Below are 21291 nucleotides of genomic sequence, written 5' to 3'. Positions count from 1 at the left end.
AGGCCCTTTATTTATTGTATGGAGTTCTGAAATGTCCGCGTCAGTGTCTATAAAAGTGTGGGTACTATGAACCTGGTCTAATAAGGGTTTATAAGTCCCTTCCACCCGTTTTAAATCAACCTCATTAATTTACTACTGATGTAGTAGGTTTGGATACTGTAGTTTTGTGAGGGTTTTGTGACAAAAAACTTTTAAAATACGATTGTTAAAATTATATACTTATCAGGAAATGATGACTATTTGCTCACTTCCTGTTTTAACACTTAATACGAGCGTTTTGAAACCGTCTCACTGTATCTCTGATGAAGCTGTAACAGGAGTTACAGCGAAAACGCTTGTCTGTTTTTTGGAAATAATAAGGATATTTTACTTGATTTTTTTTTTTGGCTTCAACAGTTTTTCTTTCCACTAGTTGTTTCGTTGTTTCAATGGATACAGGCATTCCTGATAGTCCAGCTAGCCCTAACATTTTTGGGACAGAAAATGTGGACATTCCATCTTTAACACAGAGGATTGTCGATTTAATTGAACAGCGTGGACTAAACACCACTAACACTGCTGCTGGAGCCGGCTTGATACAACACGCCGGTTTGAGTGATGAGGAGACCTACTCACTTCTTCCGGCAGCTCAACCGCTTCCTACTACATCATCCTGGGTTCCCGTACAACCTGGAGGTGCCCGTGTGGTGCCCAATGCCACTGCGGCAATGATGAGAGGGATTGATAACGGGTCCTTACTTTCCAACACCCGTAATAGGGGAAATACTAGTTACGCGTTAGTGACAAACGGTAACTTAGTGCTACCAACTGATAACAACTTGTCTGAAGGTTTAAACGCCGCTACAGTGAACGCTGAAGTTCCTTCTTTGTCTGTGTGGATAAATAATGAAAACCCGTTTACTTTTTTGACTTCTAAGACCAACCAGACGGACACTGGCAGCAATCTTCGACCATCAACTGGTTTAAACAATATTAATGAAAAACTAAAGTCATTGGACTCGAAGCTCCTTAAACTTAAAAAACTGCAGCTTGAAGCTGCTTATTTCAGACAGTGTTTGGAGGAAAAACTTATACCGAAGGGCTTACGGAACAATTTTACGCCCTCGGGCCTTCTGGCAGATAAGTCTTTTTACACTGAACTAAAGCTTTTGTTTCAAGAACAGGGCTTCCAACTACTAAACATAATTGTAAAACATTATGATGCATATATACAGTTACTTATTGCTGATGTTAACAAACTTGATATTGAGATTAAGACTGATATTGCATTCTTTCTAGTATTGATGCCTTCATGTTAAAACTTAAGATTAACAAGAATAAGAAGCTAGTGAGGGATAGGGTAGCCTATCAGGATGATAAGGCATACCCTAATTTAGAACTACGTCTTCCAGCTTCTAATACCAGTAATGGTAACAATTTTTCAAATGTTATTGATGAGGGCCACCTATCAGACGATGAAGTGGTTGAGAATGAACAAGAGCCCCACCCAAGTCAGGAATTGAGACGGAGTAACAGAATTAGGGGCAATAACAACAATAAAAATAACAGCAAAATAGGACATAACAAACAACTGACTGTTAATGCAACCAAATGAAGGGGTTTTTTTAGGTCAACAGAACCGGAGGAAGTTTGGGAACAGGAACAGGAAAACATAATACCACTTACTTGATGGAATTTTGTTTATTGGGTAGTCAGCAACTACCTCCTGTTACTCTTACCAACCGGAAAAAAGATTTTACTATTTACAACTTCTCATCTCTAAAAATAGATTCAGACCTTGTTGAATTATTGGCTCTTGGCTATACATTTGTCCCTAGTACTTCGGGGAATATAGCAAAAGTCCTTATAGACTTAAAATGTTTTACACGAAAATTAAACTTAAAAATGATTTTCAACAATGAAGTTGAATATGATCAAAATAAATTAAAGTTATCTAGTGTCTTTAATCCACCTCTACAGACAAATTTACAACTTTTTGAATCAATGTGTGAGGTGGACATTAGACATCTTTTCACTACCTTTAAAAGAAATACAGAAACAACTAGGTCAAATATATCTACTGACCAATGGGAGTGGCTTAAAAATCTGCGTTCTTTACCAGTCAGGTTTTTAAAACCTGATAAGGGGGGTGGCCTAGTGGTATTTGATGATTTTCAATATAAAGAAAGAATGTTTCAAGTACTTGAGTCCCCGGCCTACGATATATCCTCTCTTAATGAGATGAATACTACACATCGTTGCATTAGAGGATATTTTCGTGACCTTTTTCTAACTGGGAAAATAGACTTGGACACATACAACTTTATTGACATCATTCCACCTAAGACACCTGTGATGTTCGGAATATGTTACCAAGATACACAAAGACGTAAAAAACCCCCCAATGAGGGCATTGATAGATAGAAGGTCGTCTATGACCTACCCATGTTCTAAACTTATCGACTAAGATTACTTGTGAAACAAGATCAGTCATTTATATTGCCTTATGTAATTGCTGTTCAGCTTTTTACATAGGCAAGACTGACCGTAAGCTCAAGGAAAGGATATATCAACACTAAAAACACCTTGTTGGTTAGCAAAACATGTTAATTCTAACCTAGGACATAATTTTAGTTTTATGGGCATTGATCATTTTTCTCTAATTCTTGAAAATTCAGAACTGGCATGGCAGTTAAAATTAGATGCATTCAGCCCTCCGGGACTGAATGAGAAAGTACAGTTTTGTACCTACCATAAATGTAGATGTTCGAAGATCCACATTGCTGCAGTCCTTACATATGGGTAGTCCGCTGTCCTCAATACCAAAGTATTAGGCTGGCGTTGGTCACAGATCTGACATCAGATGACTGACGCCATATCCTCAGTCTTTTCTTGCCCCAGATGTCAGAAGGCCCTAAAAGAAAGACCACAGCCAAAACAGGATACCTCCCAAAACAGCCAACAACAACCATCACCCAAACCATATAACCATGCCAAACTACAGAGGGGAAGGAGGGAGGGTAGACTGCAGCAATGTGGATCTTGAACATCTACATTTATGGTAGGTACAAAACTGTACTATGTTCTTCATCTCACATTGCTGCAGTCCTTACATATGGGTAGAATCCCAAAGCAGAGGTAAAGGGAGGATGGCAAAATCATAAAGCATTAGGGGCTGCTAAAATGCCCTGTAATATTGCAGTGGCAAATCCAGCCCTAGACTTAGAATAAAGAGGAAGGTGGTAATGCTTGGTAAAGTATGTACTGAACTCCAAGTGGCTGCTTCCAAAATATCTTTGTAGCTACCCCTTAGAAAGGCAGTAGAAGTGGCAGTAGCTCTAGTGGAATGAGGTCTGATTCCAGCCGAATCTCCTTACCATGATGGGAATAACAGAAAGAAATACAAAACCCAATCCATTTAGAAATAGTTTGTTTTGAAACAGGTTTTCCCTGAGAACCCAAAGCAAAAGAAACAAACAACTGCTGAGACTGCCTGAACCCCTTGGTTCTGCTCAAATAATAACGTAACTGCCTGTGAATATCCAAAGTATGCAAAATCTTCTCCCCTTTATTTTGGGGTTTGCATAAAAAGTAGGCAAATGAATAGTTTGGTTCAAGGCCACACTAGAAACCACTTTAGGCATAAAGGAAGGATTACCTATCCTTATGAAAAATCAGGAAAGGTTCCACTGCCATAAGGGCCTGTAATTCAGAAACCCTTCTTGCAGAGGTAATGGCCAACAAAAAGCAGTCTTCCATGATAAATACTTGCAGTAGCTGCAGGCTCAAAAGGTTGTAGAGTAAGCTTTTCCAACACAAAATTGAGATCCCAAGCAGGAGTAGGAGCTCTGGGGTCTTATGTTCTTTGCCCTCTAAGAAATTGCTTAAACAAAGGATGGGAAAATAAAGGAGGGTCACAGTCATAGTGAGCAGAAATGGCTGCAGCATGAACCTTTATCGAGGAGAAAGACAAACCCTTGTGCAATAACTCAGTAAGATATTGAAGAGAAACACTTAAATCAGGCTTGGAAACATCAAAGTCCTTTGCTCCAAAAAAATCTCCTCCATTTATCAGTAAACTTTCCTTGTACTAGGCCTTCTGGCCTCCAAAATAACATTCAAAACTTGTTGTGGAAGCTGAGACCCTCCAGGGTCTAAAACAGAATATGCCAGGCTGTGAGATGCAGAGACTGAATCTTGACATTGAGGAAGTGATTGCCCTCCTGAGACAAAAGATGCGGAATCAAAGGCAGAGGCCATGGAGGCCTCAGTAGTGGGTACCAGTGCTGATCAGAATCATGGATGGCTTGTCTTTTCTGGCCTTCGAGGTGGAAAGGCATAGACATGAAGATTGCTCCAACTGAATGATAGAGCATCCACCTTCCAAGCTGTGGGATGAAACATTTTTGTGCAAAACTTTGGCAACTGGTAATTTAGTGGAGAAGCGAACAGATCTATGTCCCCATAACACTGTCAACTTTTGAAACACATGAGGATCCAGTTTCCACTCGTGAGGATCCACAATTTGTCTGCTCAACACATCCGCTAAGGAGTTCTGTGCTCCTGGTAGAAACCTTGCCTGAAGATTGAGGTGTAAACTGAGAGCAGTCTCCCACAAAATCATCGCTTGCCTGCAAAGAGGGTATGAATGGGTTTGTTGATGTACCACATGACAGTAGTGTTGTCTGTTTGAATCAACACCTGTCCTGGGTGAAGTAAATCCTTGAAAGCCATCAATGCAAATTGGACTGCTAACATCTCCTTCAAGTTGATATGCAAATGTTGAAGTCTGACAGGCCACGTGTCTTGCACCCATTTTCCATTGAGGTGTGCTCCCCAAGCCTTGTCCGAGGCATCTGTCGTTAGAATCTGGTCACAGAGAGTCCCTTGTTTAGGTGACATTCCTGAGCCCACCACAAAAATTCTTTCTGAATGCAAGGTATTATCTGAATGACAGTGTCTAGATCTTGGCAGTGTTGTGTCCATACATTTTGAGATACCACTGAAGCTTCCTCATATGCAGTTTGGCATTGGGAAGCACCAGAATACAAGATGCCATGAACCCCAAGGCTTGAAGGACTGTCCTTGCAGTCAGCCTGGACTGTAGAGACATTTGATGGAAATAAAGAAAGGCTTCTTTGTTTGTCCGGGGTCAAAAGGCCATCTGGGAAGCTGTATTCAGTCTCACACCCAGAAAGCACATGTCCTGAGAGGGTACTAGACTGGACTTTGTTTCGCTCACAGAATACCCTAGGCATCTTAACACTACCATCACATACTGTAGATGATGCAGAAGTTCGTCTTTTATGTGCAATAATCAGACAATCGTCCAAATAAGGATAAATCTGTATTCCTCTCAACCTGAAAAAGGCTATCACTGGAGCCAGAACCTTTGTGCACACTCTGTAGATAAGCCAAAGGTCAATGCAGAGAACTGATAATGTAAATTTCAGCCAGCGTCCAGCCAAACGAGGTACCTCCTGCAACTGGGCCTGATAGGAACATGAAGATAAGCCTCTTTGAGATCCAGAGTTACCATCCAGTGATCTTTTCCCAACAGAGGTAAAAGCTGTTGTAACGTCAGCATTTTGAACTTTGGAATGTCCAGATAAGTGTTGAGGATAGATAAATCCAAAATTGGTCTCCACGTGTTCCTTTCTTTGGTACTAGACACAGGCGAATAAAATCCTAGTCCCAGTTCTGACAGAGGAACTGGCTGTATAGCTCCTATTTGAAGAAGTAAAGAAATCTGCTTGTGAGCCTCTATCCTTTGCCGAGGAGGAACGTCTGGCATGCCTTTGAAAGGAGGCAATGTATGGAAATAGAACTTGTAGCCTCGGTTTATAATGTCCAATACCCATTTGTCCTGGGTAACTAAAAGCCAGTTTTGCTTGAAGAGTGCTAACTTTCCTCCCAAAGGAGCTGCCAGGGAAGAAGAATCTGGCAGCTGAAAATGCAGGTCATTGGGCCTGTTTACGAAAGGACTGGCCCCTGCCCTCACCTGCAGATTGTGCAGGTGAACTCCAAGTTTTAGGCCTGAATGTACTGTGAGCTCTGCCCCTGCCACGTCTAGATCTACCCCTAGACTGAAAATCAGAAGAAGGGTAGGTCCACCCCTTAGTAGGCCAATTTCTACTAAACTTTGGAGGTTGCACCTGCAAAAAATCTTTAACAGTCTGCATGGACTTAGCCTTGTCTTCCATTTTCTTCAAAACTGACTCCACAGGGGGACCAAACAAAACTTCAGACTGTAAAGGGGCATCCAGAATTCTAGTTTTAACATGCTCGGACAAATTCTGATCCTTAAGCCAGGCGAAGAACTGAACCAGTGGCAGCCACTCTAGAAGAGGCCTGTACAGCATCAAAACCACACTGCAAAGAATGCTTACCCACCTGTTCAGAGACATGAACTAAATCCTGCAATTCTTTACACTCTATGCCCTCTGCCAAAGCATCCACTTTAGATTTTAGCTGAGAAAGGAGGAAATTCTGATATTTCAACATATGAAACTGGCAATTTAAAGCCCTCATTGCTAAAGTAGAAGAGGTATACACCTTCTTACCCCATCTATCCAAAGCTCTAGCTTCCTTATCTAGAGGAACCGGATTCTTTACAACAGAAGCTCTAACACCCTTAGGCCCCTGACTAATAGTTTCTGGGTCAGGACTCTTATACAGATATTTATGAGCCTCAGGCACCCTGTAATACCTGTCCGGTTTAACTGGCGCAGGAGGCAAAGAATCTGGATTAAGGGAAGCCTCAGAAAACATCTTGAACAACATCCAAAACAGGAGGTATAGCCAAGGGTCTATGCTGTGGTAAAACAAGAATTCCCTAAACCTCTTCCGTATCAGAGAAATCCTGTCCTTCCCACTTAAAATGCTCCCTCATGGAATGCAGAGTTTCTGAAAATGAAAAATCCTCTGGAGGAGAAGCAGAAGGAGTGGAATCCTCTGCATCAGAATCCGAATAAGGGGAAAATCTTGAATATCTTCAGCAGAAGAGTCTGAGTCATCTGAGGCCTGATCCAAACTTTCCAACTCTGGCTCCACCCTGGGCCTCTTATCAGGAGGGGCATAGAACCTCTAATTAAAGTAATCAAATCTTCTGCCATTTTAAGCATGTGCTTTTAGGCACAGACCCTGAAGTACCTGGAGGGACAGCAGAGGAATGCAAAACAGACCTGCCCTTAGAAGAAGCCTTAGAAATAGTAGCAGAAGGCCTAACCACCTTAGGCATAGAAGGGAGAACAGTAACCTGAGAGGCCCCTTCAGCTTGACCTGACTCCTGTGAGGCCACATCCTGCAAAATCAAAGTTTCCCCTGAGACTCAACAGAAACTTCAGCCGGATCCACCATCTCAACTGTAGTTACCGCAGGACCGGCGTCGAGCAGGACGGAATCAACCTGTCTAGGTTTCAAGGATTTGTCTTTGCGCTTTCTTAAGGCGGCGGCCGGAGGATCCGACGGCATATTATAAAAGACTAACCTAGCACAATCTAACCTTCGCTTTATAGTGCGCTTATTAAACCTAGCACAAAATCGATAATTCCGAGTCCCAAACAAGGAATGCAAAGAGAGTGATAATCCCTATGCGGTATCTGTTTCCCACAAGAAATACAATTATTCACTTTTTCTGACATCCGGAATTAACTGAGGCAAGAAAACAAAAATATTTACTTAGCCCAACTTGGTTTCGGTCTGAAACTCAGAATTTCTGCATCGGACCATGCGGCAAAGACTGGGGCTATGACGCCGGTCATGCGCTTTTATACCCTGACGCTCTGATGTCAGATCTGTGACCAACGCCAGCCTAATACTTTGGTATTCTACAGCGGACTACCCATATGTAAGGACTGCAGCAATGTGAGATGAAGAACATCTGCAATATTTCAGCAGTTCTGAAATTAAAGAGTTACTTTAGGTAATAACTTTAATAGACTGAATGTATTACATTTTTATTTGATTAATGCATTTAAAACTTTTTATTGAGTATTTTTTTGTATACTTTTCAGTATACGTCTAAACACACTAAAAGTTTTTTTAATATAAAATTTGTTTATATTTATATATTAGTTATTAATATATTTTACTACTGATGTAGTAGGTTTGGATACTGTAGTTTTGTGTGTTTTTTTGTTAGGGTTTTGTGACAAAAAACTTTTTAAAATACGATTTTTAAAATTATATACTTATCAGGAAATGATGACTATTTGCTCACTTCCTGTTTTAACACTTAATACGAGCGTTTTGAAACTGTCTCACTGTATCTCTGATGAAGCTGTAACAGGAGTTACAGCGAAAACGCTTGTCTGTTTTGAAATAAATTCTTGCGTTAAGGATATTTTACTTGGTTTGCTTTTTGGCTTCAAAGTTTGCTTGCTGGTTACAAGGTTGCCTGTTTATCGCTTTTCAACAGTTTTTTCTTTTTCACTAATTTCTCTTATAGGGTAAAAACCAGATGTACTGCTAAGTTTTGTAAGAGCCCATCTTGATGCATTAATTCATTTCCCAGAGTTGACAGTCAGATGTTAGGAAGCAGTCCATGAAGTTCCTCCTCCCAGTCTTGACCTAATTCCATCACTTTGGTGACAGAGATGACACTGAATGTTGCTGACTGGGAAAGGCTCCTACATGACCCTGTACAGGAGGCAAGTCTGCTAGTATCTCTAAAGAAAGGATCCCCAGCCAGCAGATGTTACCTGCAATATCTTTACACTCCAGAAGTCTGTAGAGTAGCAGTCATACTGCTTTCAGGACTGGGAAGCTGGAAAAGACTATTTACTTTCATCCTATCTTAGGCTTGCTAACTGAAACTGCATCATCTAAGTCATAACCACAGCTTTATTCCTCTATGTCTCAGGGCTGCAGCCACCACTTTCTGATTTGGATCAATGCTGGTTATTTTATTTCCTTGCTGAGCTGCTGCAAGCAAGTGCAAGAAGGTGAGTGAGTAAACAAAGTGTGTAAGTGTGTGTGTGTGTGTGTGTGTGTGTGTGTGTGTATAATTATAGAGATCCCCTTGAGGTTAAGGGCAGCAAGTTCAAGAATATCCACAATTCAGTGCCCAAAGCAAAGCATACCTCTCAATCTCATAGTGCAATAAATTTGGACAAAGCCTAAAACAATGGGGGGGGGTGTCCAAAAATATGGACAGATTTTAAATATTGTTCTTATAAACTTAGAAAGTTGCTAGAATACCTGGATTTGTGTTAGTGTACATTTTCTGATGGATAAAATGCCTGAAACTCAAATGTATACCACTATTTAGTGACTTCAGTCCTCAGTTAGCTACCAGAAATGAGGAACAGACGAAACATATGAAGCAAAGATCTGGACACCCTTTCCCTCAGAGCAAGAGATCAAATCTGGAAAAAGCCAAATATAATGGGGGGGCAACAGCCAAAGAAAACTGGGATAGACTTTAAATTTTGTTTTTACAAACTTATAAAACTGCTTGAAATAATAGCAAGATTTTTATATGGATTTTCTGAAGGATACAAAGTCTGAAACTCAAATGTATGCCACTATTTAATATCTTCAGTCCTCAGTTGCCAGAAACCCATAATAAGGTACAGACCAAAGATATAAGGGCAAAGATCTGGGCATTCTGCAAAAATCTGGAAAGTTGTGAGGTACAGATCTCCCAAAATCAGATGCTGGGCTTGAGCAAGTGCTGATCAATCAAAAACAAAGCATGCGAGTCTCCCAAAAAAATGTAATGAAAGATGAATACAGCACACAGTGGTTGCAACTTTAGATTCATTGAAGGACCTGGGTATAGGGGTAGATCCAGCTTTGAGTTCTTCTAATCATATCAACCAGTTGTTTAATAGCTATAGAACTATAGCTGGTATAAAAAGATTTATAAAACCTAGGAAATAAAAAAATAAGTCATTGGTTGTTAACCTGAGCATGAAATAATATAAAAACAAGCATGAACAGGAAAAATTACATTGAAAATATACCACTGATGTGAACATGTAAATTTGCCTCATAGGTAACAGATACAGGGTTTGATTCTGATCTTGGGTTATTGGCAAGACTTAAAATGGCCTTACAGGTCAGTTAGCCTGATATTCATTTATGAATCTGTAAGACTAAAATACCCTATTCAGATGAACAGAGCATTTAGAGACAACTACCACTGGAAACTTTGGAGATTATCAAAAAGTAGTACAGAATCAGACAACCTATGTAAAAGATTCTATAGGAATGAGAAGCATGCTAAATATACTTCTGACAAAGTAGCGGATGCATGGAATAGACTACCAAATTACATTAAAGCACGTGCTACTTTAGATATTTTTAAGAACACCCTGGACACATCACTTTAGAAACTGTTTCGGTATACTGGCAGGCTACAAGGGCAGTATTGCCCATTCCTGACATATCTGCATCAAAGTGCACTTTTCACGCTTATTTTTTCTATCATGGAATAATTCATCTTACATAATATCCAATGAATAAAGTGCAGAGGGCAAACATATTTGATTTGTGTAGTATTTGAGTAGTATTAACAGGATCGCAGCCATAAATCACTGTGTATCCTGTTACTGTTAGCCATACTAAGTGAATTCAAGATTGTAATGCAATTGCATTTCTTTTCTTTTGGAGTACAGATCATTTAGAGAAGTCTCTGGTTATTCTCTGTAACTGTAGGAATTATGCGGTGGGAGGCAGGTCTATTTGACTTTTGCATAAAAGGTGGGGTAAAATTGGTGCCTAACGATATGATTTTCTAAGTTTACATATTATGGCACAAGTACAATCCTTTATAGTGCACTATAAAACTATTTAGTTGCTTTATTTTGTATAAACATTGTCAACCGTTTAAGGTACTAAAACTGTGAAATCAAATTCAAGAGACACTGACTGGAAGCTCTGACCTTACTACAGTCTTTGTATTTTGTAGTTAAATACCCTGTTTGTATTGTGTACAGTCCTGTAATGGAAGTCTAACATTTGGCCTTTTTTCTCTTACAGCTGGTCTTCATTGTGTTACTGTGGTAAAGTTCTGCTGAGAACACTGCAAGCTAGGGTCTATATTATATGACTGAAAGTGCATATGTGCGACTACGGAAAGGTCGACACAATGCACGAAAATTCAAAAGAGCGAATGGCCACGTAAGTGAATTTTTCCCTAGGGAAAAAACTGGCATGACCGTTCACTAAAAAACAAGTCATTTATCATCATAAATAGGTGGGGGGGGGGCTCTGCCCCCCACACCCCCCTTAACTAAATATACCAACTCTGAGATCGCACTATATGGATGGAAAGGGCAACTCAGTGGCCAACCATCTCCTTGCCCTATGACACATTCATTGAATCGCTTAAATGCGATTCGATGAATATGTGTCACTCAAAACGCATTTGCGCAATTCATCTTTCGTTGTAATAATATAGACCCGCATGCTATACTGACCAAAGTAAGTTTGTTATTTACTTAACATTTTCAGTACACAGTTTTTTTTCTGCAAAGCTATGCTGCACTAAAAGCTGTGAGGTAGAATTACAGCTTGCTTTGCAACTTGGCACCAGTCCAGCATTTTTGAATTGTACTTGTTCATTTTGGGTGTTATGCTGATGTTGAAAGCAGTTTCAAAATTTGCTTCATTTCAGTTATAACATGCAATAAGTGTTCTACCATTATTAAAGGTGTGGAGTCAAACGCAATTGTGTGCAGCAGTAGGAGTTACCAAACTATTTTTTTCTCACTAGTTATTTTTGCTGCCTTGTGAAATTTTCATGCTAACTTCACTGAGAACAGTGAATCAGTGCTCTACAGCTGTTACCCTGAAAATTTCCCATTTGAATTGCATCAGCTGTATTACAGTAGTTCTGTTGTCACTTAAATTGTCTGATATGGCAGTGGTACACCTGTGATGGGGGTGAGCAGATGTTTGCATGAAACTGATAGTACCACTGAATAGGAAGGATGTATAATGACTTGATTTGTACTCAGTTTCTTTTAGATTTTTTTTGCATCCTGCTCGGTGTTAAACTTCCTAATTTTTGCCATAACACACTTTCTTTTGTTATTCAACCTAATGATGATAGGATACCACCAGGACGGCTTGTCTGAATTTGTTCTGTGCTTTTCTCTGCTAAGCAGAACTGTCTCTATGCCTCTATTAACATAGTTCTGAACAATTTGGCATAGTTAACAGTGTTCTCATGGTTTGAAGAGCTTCAAATTTTGCCAGGTTATTACTTGATAGTAGGAAGTTTGCCTTAAAATGGTTCAACCTCACCAGAGAGGACATTACAGTAGAGTGGGTGAAGCATTCTCCCATGCTACTGATGACTACATCTCCTTATGTTCCCCCACCCCTAGTGGGTGTTAGGACTGTTTGGTTCAGGGTTCTTGTGTTGACAAAGTCCAGCAATCTCTGGGCGTGCAAGTTTAGGGTAATGTATGACTTCCCAGTTTATAGTAGGGTAGTCACCCATGAATATGGAACCAGAATGAGTGGTGAAGAGATCCAGTAAAATGTGTTATGGGTTTCCTACGTGATAGAGGTGGACCTATAGCTGCTTCTAAGAACATAGTACAGGATTCTTCTATGGTAATTTGGACACGAAGAAGCTGAAGCACATCGTCATGTTTGATCAGCTTTGAGGCATTTTTGTTTTTGCTGCAAACTGTGATACCTCCACCTTTACTCTGTGCCTGTGCGGTAGCTGATCTAAATGTGCCGAAATCATTGTAGCCCTGAACTGCCAGGTTGCTCTACACTTTACACCATGTCTTGGTAACTGAATAAATGTCTGCATTTTCCACAGCAGGTAGAGCTTTTATCAAGTAGAATTTCTTATTAGATTCCTGGAATGCAGCAGTAACATATTTCGAATTTCTACTGTTGTCAATGTTGCATAGTTTAAAATGTGGTGATGGTTTGTGTGTGTGATGTGAATGGACCTCTGTGGGACTGGCTATCTTGATGTGGTACAGATGCTTGCTGCAGTGAATCACTGATGCTAAATGCCAGTTAAGAGCGACTGTGGACATCTCAGAAGACTGAATTTTGGTGGAGTGGATGCACTGGGTGTGTTGGGCAGTATGGACGCATGGGGGCGGGGAACAGCAGTATCAGACTTAGAGTACAAAATAAAAAACCTGTCCACACTCCTGGCATACACCATCAGCTGTTCACAGTTAATATTTACTCTGTGCATCCCATTTTAAAGTACTGGAAGCCCCATCATCAGCCTTAGATGGCTAAACGCCTTCCAGAACAAATGCATGCAATCCATTAGAGTACAGTAATCAAAAGACAAACGCAGTCAAGAGGTATGAAAGTCATTAGAGAAACACCATCAGAATTAACTTACCTATACAAAGAGATTGTCCCAATCCAACCTGTGTAGTTTGGTGAACTGCTTCATATGTTAGAGTCCCTGACCTTGAGACAATACCTAGTTCAAAAATCAAAGATTTTAATAAATAAAAATAGAAGAATGGGTAAACATCTACAATGAATGTTTATAGTGATTTTAATGATACAGTGCAAAAATACTACTTGAGCCATTCTAAACACCTGCATGACATACATAACCCCTTCTTGTTCATGCAGAACATCAGAAATCAAGTATCTATTAAGTTAATGTCCTACATAAAAAAACTGATATCAATACATCCTAAGGATTTAGATACACTTTCTCAACATTTTTTCACAAAGTATTTACCCAAAATGCAAAATCAACTGTTAACTTCAGCGTTGTCGCACATAACAGGATAACTTAAAATGCTGTTCACTGCAATTTTTCTAATTCATCTCAAGCAGAACTGAATGTTTCCTGGGTGCATGCCACTCTACTTCAGCCACCAGTATGTTCAATAAAGAAATCAATCTTCAAAAATGCAAGTTTGCTCACACTGTAAATAAAACGTCCGGCACACCTATTACCCTCAACCCCCAGCTTGCCGCTGCTGTCTAAACAAGATGGCAGTTAGAGGCAATTAGTAGAAAGAGTTGTGCATCATTCTGCTTCCAGACCACTCTACTATTTTTCCACTTTAAAAATGGAATAGGGGTCTAAATCCCCCAGACTCTGCATCCTGCTCATGGACATCAGCTGATGATAAAAAAGCACTTGAAAAGCAAATCACCCCTCACTGAAAATACCAGTGTGGTTTACTAAATAAATAAAATGCCATCGCAATTTAGCAAATAATTATATTCCAGCCAATCCCAAATGGCAATGACGGTATCAGAATAGGCAGTGCCAACTCCTATACAGCACCTTAAATGCACCCAAAATCTAAGGCTAAAAATAAAAAGTCAAACAGTTGTTAAAGCAATGAGCAGGCATGAAAATGACTTTATGCATACAGCCCTCAGGTCTTCAATGAGGCCCTAGACGTAGATCACATGTGCGGGTGCGAGCACGAGCACACTTTTTTGAAAGAAAGGAAATAGAAAAGTCTAAAAACCTCTTCATCTTATCATCTAACAATTAGATCTAAAAATTATCTGAAAAGGTGCTATTTTTAAAAGCCTTCCATGGAAGACTGACTGTATAACAGTGGGACAGATGAACTTAAAGTATTTCCAAGGTTACAAGCAAACACTTCACAAATCAAAAATTACTTGTAGTTGTCAAGAAATCAATAATATGGGCATTTTCCTACTAAACAGATGACTAGAAAAAGAAACAAAGCAAAAAGGAGATTCTAAATACACATGTAGCTTTTGACTACTCCAATCAGGCAGCCAAAGAAGTCTCGCAATAACAGAATTCATACTACAGTACCACAGCAAACTGTGCCTTGGTGCCAGCTAAATTGACTGGTATAATAAAAAAACTCTATAAACGATGAATGAAAGTTTGGCAAGCATCAACATCTCAACCTGAAAAGCTACAGGGACTAAGCTGATACAACACAAAAATAATATTATCAACCTAAAGCAGATGGTCTCCTAGCTTTTAACATTTAACATCTGATCAGCACACTGATGCCCTCAAAAACAGGCATGAAGATTTAAAAAACACCACCAAAGAAAGAATGTGGGATTGCATGAGGGTAGTGAAGGACAAAAATGTTTTGCCTTTCCAACCCAATTGCCAGCACAACTCAAAGAATAAAAACAGTGATTCCATTCTTCTGGAAAGAGAACAGATACTAAATCACACAGTGCTATTTAGGGAACTAAACCTTCTCTAAATTTTGTTATATATATATATATATATATATATATATATACATATACACTACCAACAGGCAAAATAATTATCTTTCTGTTTTTTTTAACCAAAGCAAAATAAGGAACATGAAAAAAATACATTCCTTGTTTGGCACGAGCACCTCTGGCTTAATTTTTTTAACATACCTTGACAAGACTGGATCTCAATTCTTAAGTCGGGGTAATTAAAGTTCATGAAATTAGCATTACTTTAGCCTATAATGTTAGGGAAAAGTGCTTTTATCAGCACCTGCAATGTGCCCAGAATTGCCTCCTTCTGCAGTTCATATGGGGTTGTACGTATTCGTAGCATATTTAAGCACAACTGTAAATTCTTTTTATCTGTAGCTTTTGACAGTTTTTCCATGTGCAACTGTTTCTTCATCGAATTTCTCTCACTTTTGCAACATGTACTCGTGCTGTTAGCCTCTATCAGTATTGCTAATAAAATATAGGTTCATAGGTGTTTACCAGGCTAACAACCACAAGGGCCTTTTTAAGCCTAGCCATGCATCCAAAATCTCTGACAAGTTCTGATACCCTTGATAAGTGGAAGCATGGGCCTGGGAGATGAACCCAACAAGTTATCTATTTGCATCAGACATAGGTGCCAAACCAGGGATGAATTTCCAGTTTCCCATCCAAATATCCAAGTTGCACTTAAATTGGATTAGGCAGGAACTCTGCTTCACGTGGCTGGACAGCCTGTTCCATAGACTGGGTAGTCTCTGGGATACATACCTACATCTCTCCAGCAGGTCCTATTTATATCACAGGCAAGGTTTAATTCTTAGAACGGGCAATTCTGGTGGATATGCAGGTCGTCCAGAGTGGAGTCTGACAATACCCTGTATGCCAGGCATAGATCTCCCCTCAAAAGGCTGTAGAAGACAGAATACAGGGATAGGCCTTGAGGCGGTCTGCACAGGACATATTACTTATGCCCTGTATTCTTTTAGTGAGGAATCTCTGTGGACATTCCAGTTGTTGAATATGCCTGGTTAGGTACATACCAAAGGGGGCATTGTACTCAATGATAGGTTTGATGAATGCTGAATACAATGGAACAATGACTTCCATTAACTTGGATGCCACACCTTTGTTTATAAGTTGCGCAATATAGAAGGATTTCCACATCACTGTAGACAGGTGATGATCAATGGCTAGATTACTCTCTGTGTCCCCAAGTCCCTGACTACTGGGTCAACTCTAAGGGGTGTGCTGTCAATATGATAGTTACCAGGGATGGACGACTTCCCAAATTATACTACTGTGCATTTCTTGGCATTTAGTTTTAGTCCATGACTCTGACACTAATTGTTTGTCTGTGTCAGCCCCTTCTGGAGTAAATTTGTTTCAGTGTGAGATTCAATGACCGCTCCCAGTTTGCAATCATCTGCAAATTTCATCAGCCAGAGACCACTAACATTGGCCTTGATTTCTGAGAAGTAAATGCCAAAAAGGAGCAGTCCAATGACTGATCCCTGAGGGACTCCACTTGTGACTGGTCTCTTTGTAGCGGTGGACTCCCCAATTCTAACTTCCTGGGTCCTGACTGTGAGCCAGTTGGCTATCTACTGGGTGACAAATGGGTTTGTACCTAACCTCGAGTTTGTCAAGAGTGCCCAAGTGGGTTACTGTGCCAAATGCCATGGCCACGACAAACTAGGCAGTGTGAACGATTTTGCCCTCATCCATTGCTTTGGTGACCACCTCAAAGAAGCCCACCAGGTTGAGTAGGCATGATCTGCCCTTGAAGAAACCAAACTAGGTTGGGTCCAGTGTCTGGAGGTTTACTATATCTCTATTGATCATCTCCATGAGAATTCTTTCCATGGCTTTACATACAAGACTAGTGAGACTTATGGGTCTTTAGTTTCCAGGGTCTGTAGATGCCCCACCTTTGTGCATAGGGATAGAATGCTACCTTTCTCTATTCATGAGGTACGAAGCTTGTTTGGAAACTACAGTTAAATAGTAATTCCAGAGGCCCTGATGCACCATGTTTCATGCTATTTAGAAGGCATCCTGGGATATTGCCTGGGCCCACTGATGCTGTGTTCTTGGTCTTAGAGAGAGCATTAAGGACCTGTTCCCTAGTGATAGTAGGGGGAGTTATATTTGATGATATTTCCTGATGGAAGGTTGAGGGTGAGACAGGAGTAAATCTGGGGCTGAATTTATCAGCCAGGAGGTTTGCTACATCTTCTGACTCAGTAAAGGTGGCTCCACTTACAATGAGCTCTGCACACAACTGTGTATTGCCTTTGAGGTTGCAGACATAGCTAAAGAATGCTTTGTGGTTGTCTTTGGCCTAGGAGGCCAAACTTACCTCAAATTTGGCTTTGGTAGTCTATTTGTCCTCTGAGTTTGTTTAGTTTAAGGAGAGTGTTTTTATCCTGCTGGGTGCTGCACCTCCTAATTTCTGCAATCATTTTCTTCCTCCTGTTACACATCCGATTGATTTTGTGATTCCACCAGGGTGGTTTGCTTTTTGAGTTAGTTCTGTACTTCTTCCTGGTGTGTACAGCTGCCTCTATGCAGCTATTAACATGCTTGTACAGAGTTTCTGTAAACAGTTCTGCATAGGCAGAAGTGTTTTCAGGGTTTATAGGGGCTTGAAATGTTGCCAGTTTCTCACTTAGTAGCAGAAGGTTAGCCTTAGAGTAGTTCCTGAATATTCACGGTTTAGCTGGGGGTCCATGTTTTAGTTTTACTTCAAAGACCGCCATTTTGTGGTCTGACCTTACCAGGGAAGGCATTACAGTAGGGCCTGTGCAGCACTCTCCCATATTAGTGAGGATCAGATCCAGTACGGTTTTACCCCTGGATGATGTATTGACTATCTGGTCCAGGGAGTTTGTGTTTACAAAATCCAGGAATCTCTGTGCATGTATGTTTGATGTTGTATAGGATTCCCAGTTAATACTAGGGTAATTAAAGTCACCCATGAATATAGTACTGGGTTGGATGGTTAGTGTTTCTAATAAGTTTAAATACATGGTATGGGTTTCCGGAGTCAGAGAGGGGGACCTGTAACTTGCAAGGAAGTGGTACTGGATTTTACCGATGGTGATTTGAACAAGAAGCAGCTCAAGTGCATTGTCCTGTTTGACAAGCCTTGAAATACATATTATATGATGTTAACAGTGCTGAAAGACAACATAGCTTTATCTAACATGTTCCTGAATGCGGCTGAAAAGGCTTGTTTGGATGACAGGTATTTAGTACCGTATTTACATTTGCAAGCAGTTACTAACATCTTTCAATTAGCACACCAAAGAGCTGGAAATCCTATAGTGATGCTGCATAATTGTCTAGGCAATAAACCGTAAATGATGGCATACGCATAAAGCCAAACTTCAAACCAAGAAAAAGGTCTACAGTGTAAGAGATGAAGAAACAATGTAACCTGGAGTACAAAGATCAGAATGTTATTACTTTAGTTAAACACTTTCGTCCAATCACTGTGGATGTCATCAGAATTAAAATGAAAAAGCACATCTTCCTTTTATAGGAAGTAAAAAGAATTAAATTAAAGTGAAAACAACCAGTCATAATAAAATTACATTTAAAGGTAAAAGCAGAAACACCCTATGCTCCACAAAAATCAGTTGAAGAGTTACAAATGGATAAGTGTATGAAAGTGAAAAAAGTAGTAAAAATATATGAAACAGTTTTCTGTCAAAAGCAACCATCAGGAAAAGTTTAAATTGTTCCCGGATCCTATAAAATCTAGCTTTTGTATGAGCAGGTGACAGCGGAATCAGAGACTTCAAAACATGTCAAACCTGTGGGTTTGGACTGCTCTGTCCAGCTTGTGTAAATGCATTCTTTAATAACTAGATCTTTCAGTGTGTCTGTGTGTGTGTGTGTGTGTGTGTGTGTGTGTGTGTGTGTGTGTGTGTGTGTGTGTGTGTGTGTGTGTGTGTGTTGGGGAGGGGAACCTTTATGCTTCCTGTATGATCTCCTCTTCAGAAGAGGTGGGACTGACTGGCCAAAATCACCTCCGCAACATCATCCCCAAAATTTCATCAAAAGTGGTATCCTCAGGAGTGGACTGTGGGAAAATCTGTCCCTCATCAAAATCTGCATCTGGGGAGGGGGACTCCAAATGAAAGTCTAAGTGCTTCCTTTTCATGTCCTCTTCTTAGGAGGTCCTGGAAGAGACACTCTACTTGAAAGAAAGAAGCCCATTCCTGGAGACTCTGGATAGTGCAAAAGGACTCTGCCAATAATGAGAAGTGGGAGATATCAACTTTTATGATGTTTAAGGGCAAAACTGACAGAGCAATTGGCTAATCTAGTCAGGGACATACTCTGGGCTGACATTATCAGCAGTGAATTGATAGGTAGCAAAGTCAAAGGGGAGAACAACTTTGGTGCCAACCATAAGTGCAAAGGACTCAAGTGCTAAAGCCACTAAGGTAGACTTTGGTCTTGATATGCCAAATGCTTAGAGCATCAACACAAAGGGCAGGATAGGCTCAGTGCCTATGCCAGTGTCAAACTACTGTCAGTGTTGACCCGTCTGGCCTAGTGGGGATCTGCAACTATGGTGCTGGAGTTGAACCATTCACTGACACAAAGGGCTTCAATAATCTGAAAACATCAGTATGGGTTCCCTGGTCACTTTCATTATTCCCTGTGCCAAAACGTCTGCCTAGGAAAGGAAGAGAAATATCTAAGGTGAGACTTCTTCACTTGATACCCTAAAAACAGAGGGGGCAGAGAGAAAGAAAAGTTGCGTAAAATCTTACCATAACCATAGATGTCCTTCTCTTCCATGTTGCAGTATTCTACATGTGGGTTTACTCCTCTTGCTTCACGTACATCCGGTCAGTATGTAAAAGTTTTCAGTCCCTATGTGATGCGTGGGACGTCTGACATGGCTCTAGGAATGTAGGCCATAAAAGTGACATCCGCAAGCACCACCCCTCAGAACTGAAAGCCCCAGTCGGAGCCAATCCTAGGAAGGGCAATGCCAGTCCTGAGCCATCTAGAAAGGGAAATGCAAAGTAACAGGAGGGGAAGAAGGTTGGGAAGGAATACTGCAACATGGAAGAGAAGAACATCTATGGTTATGGTAAGATTTTACACAACTTTTCTATGTCCTTCTATTCCAATGCTGCAGTATTCTATATGTGGGCAAGTGCCAAAGTTCACTGAGTGGGGAGGAGGTCTAGAAGCCATTTCCAGGAATCCATGAAGGATAGCCTTGGCAAACCCCACCCTGGCTCTAGAATTTTGGCCGAGTTTGTAATGCATGGTTAAGGTATGGACTGATAACCAAGTGGCTGCTTTAAGAATAGTAGAGGTATCCGGGCCTTTGAAGAAGGCTCCTGAAGAGGCCATAGCCCTGGTGGAGTATGCTTTGATAGTGCCTTGCAAAGATTTTCTGTGGTATTGGTAGCAGAAGGTGATGGCTTTGGAAATCCATACCGAGATAGTCGGTTTGGTAAAAAGTTGGTCCACCTGTCTGATAGCCCTGTTTTTATGCAGATAAAAAGTACAGTTGTGTACACTTACCATAAAAGTAGATGTTCGAGTGTATTCACTGTTGCAGTCATCACATTTGGGTTATCCCTGCCAGGGTAGCCCTCGGCCGGCCAGAATTCCAGAGACTTAATATTTCTGCGAATGTTGCTGTCGCTTTAGGACTGATGTTAGGTCATCAGTGGTATAAAGGAAGGCATCAGACGCCATTACATCAGTTTTTCTGGCCAGGCTCTGATGATAGAACATCACCAGTGGAAAATAAATACCAATATGTCCTTTGTAAGGAAAGGAGAACAAGAAGGAAAAAAAGGAAGAAAAAGAGAAAGGGGGATGGAGGGAGGGAAACCAGGACTGCAACAGAGAATACACTCGAACATCTACATTTATGGTAGGTACACAACTGTACTATGTTCGTGTTTCACTGTTGCAGTCATCACATTTGGGTAGATTCCCAAAGCTAAGGAAATGGGTGGAGGCAGTCCAGGAAGCTAGGGGCTGGCTAGCAGGCCCAGCAAGACTGCAGAGGCAAACCCTGCCCTGGATTTGGAGAAGAGAGGCAGGTGGTAATGCTTGGTAAAAGCATGAACAGATGTCCAGGTGGCAGCCTCCAGGATGTCCCTGGTG

General features: G+C 40.6%; 1 protein-coding gene across 2 annotated transcripts in view; it reads right to left on the bottom strand.

Moving 5' to 3' along the window:
- The window catches only part of SUCLG1 (succinate-CoA ligase GDP/ADP-forming subunit alpha), an 833973-nt gene that overhangs the window by 419553 nt on the left and 393129 nt on the right, over nucleotides 1-21291 (bottom strand). For both annotated transcript variants that reach the window (XM_044080064.1, XM_044080063.1), the window contains one exon: nucleotides 13316-13399. In XM_044080064.1, the coding sequence (XP_043935999.1) occupies nucleotides 13316-13399 (84 nt within the window). The remainder of the gene's footprint in view (nucleotides 1-13315; nucleotides 13400-21291) is intronic.

The sequence above is a fragment of the Protopterus annectens genome, chromosome 8.part0 (genome assembly GCF_019279795.1).
Source record: "Protopterus annectens isolate FY-2018-M chromosome 8.part0, PAN1.0, whole genome shotgun sequence".
In the NCBI taxonomy this organism is placed as follows: domain Eukaryota; kingdom Metazoa; phylum Chordata; order Ceratodontiformes; family Protopteridae; genus Protopterus; species Protopterus annectens.
The sequence above is the reverse complement of the archived record's forward strand: the minus strand, read 5'-3'. Positions and strand labels throughout refer to the sequence as shown.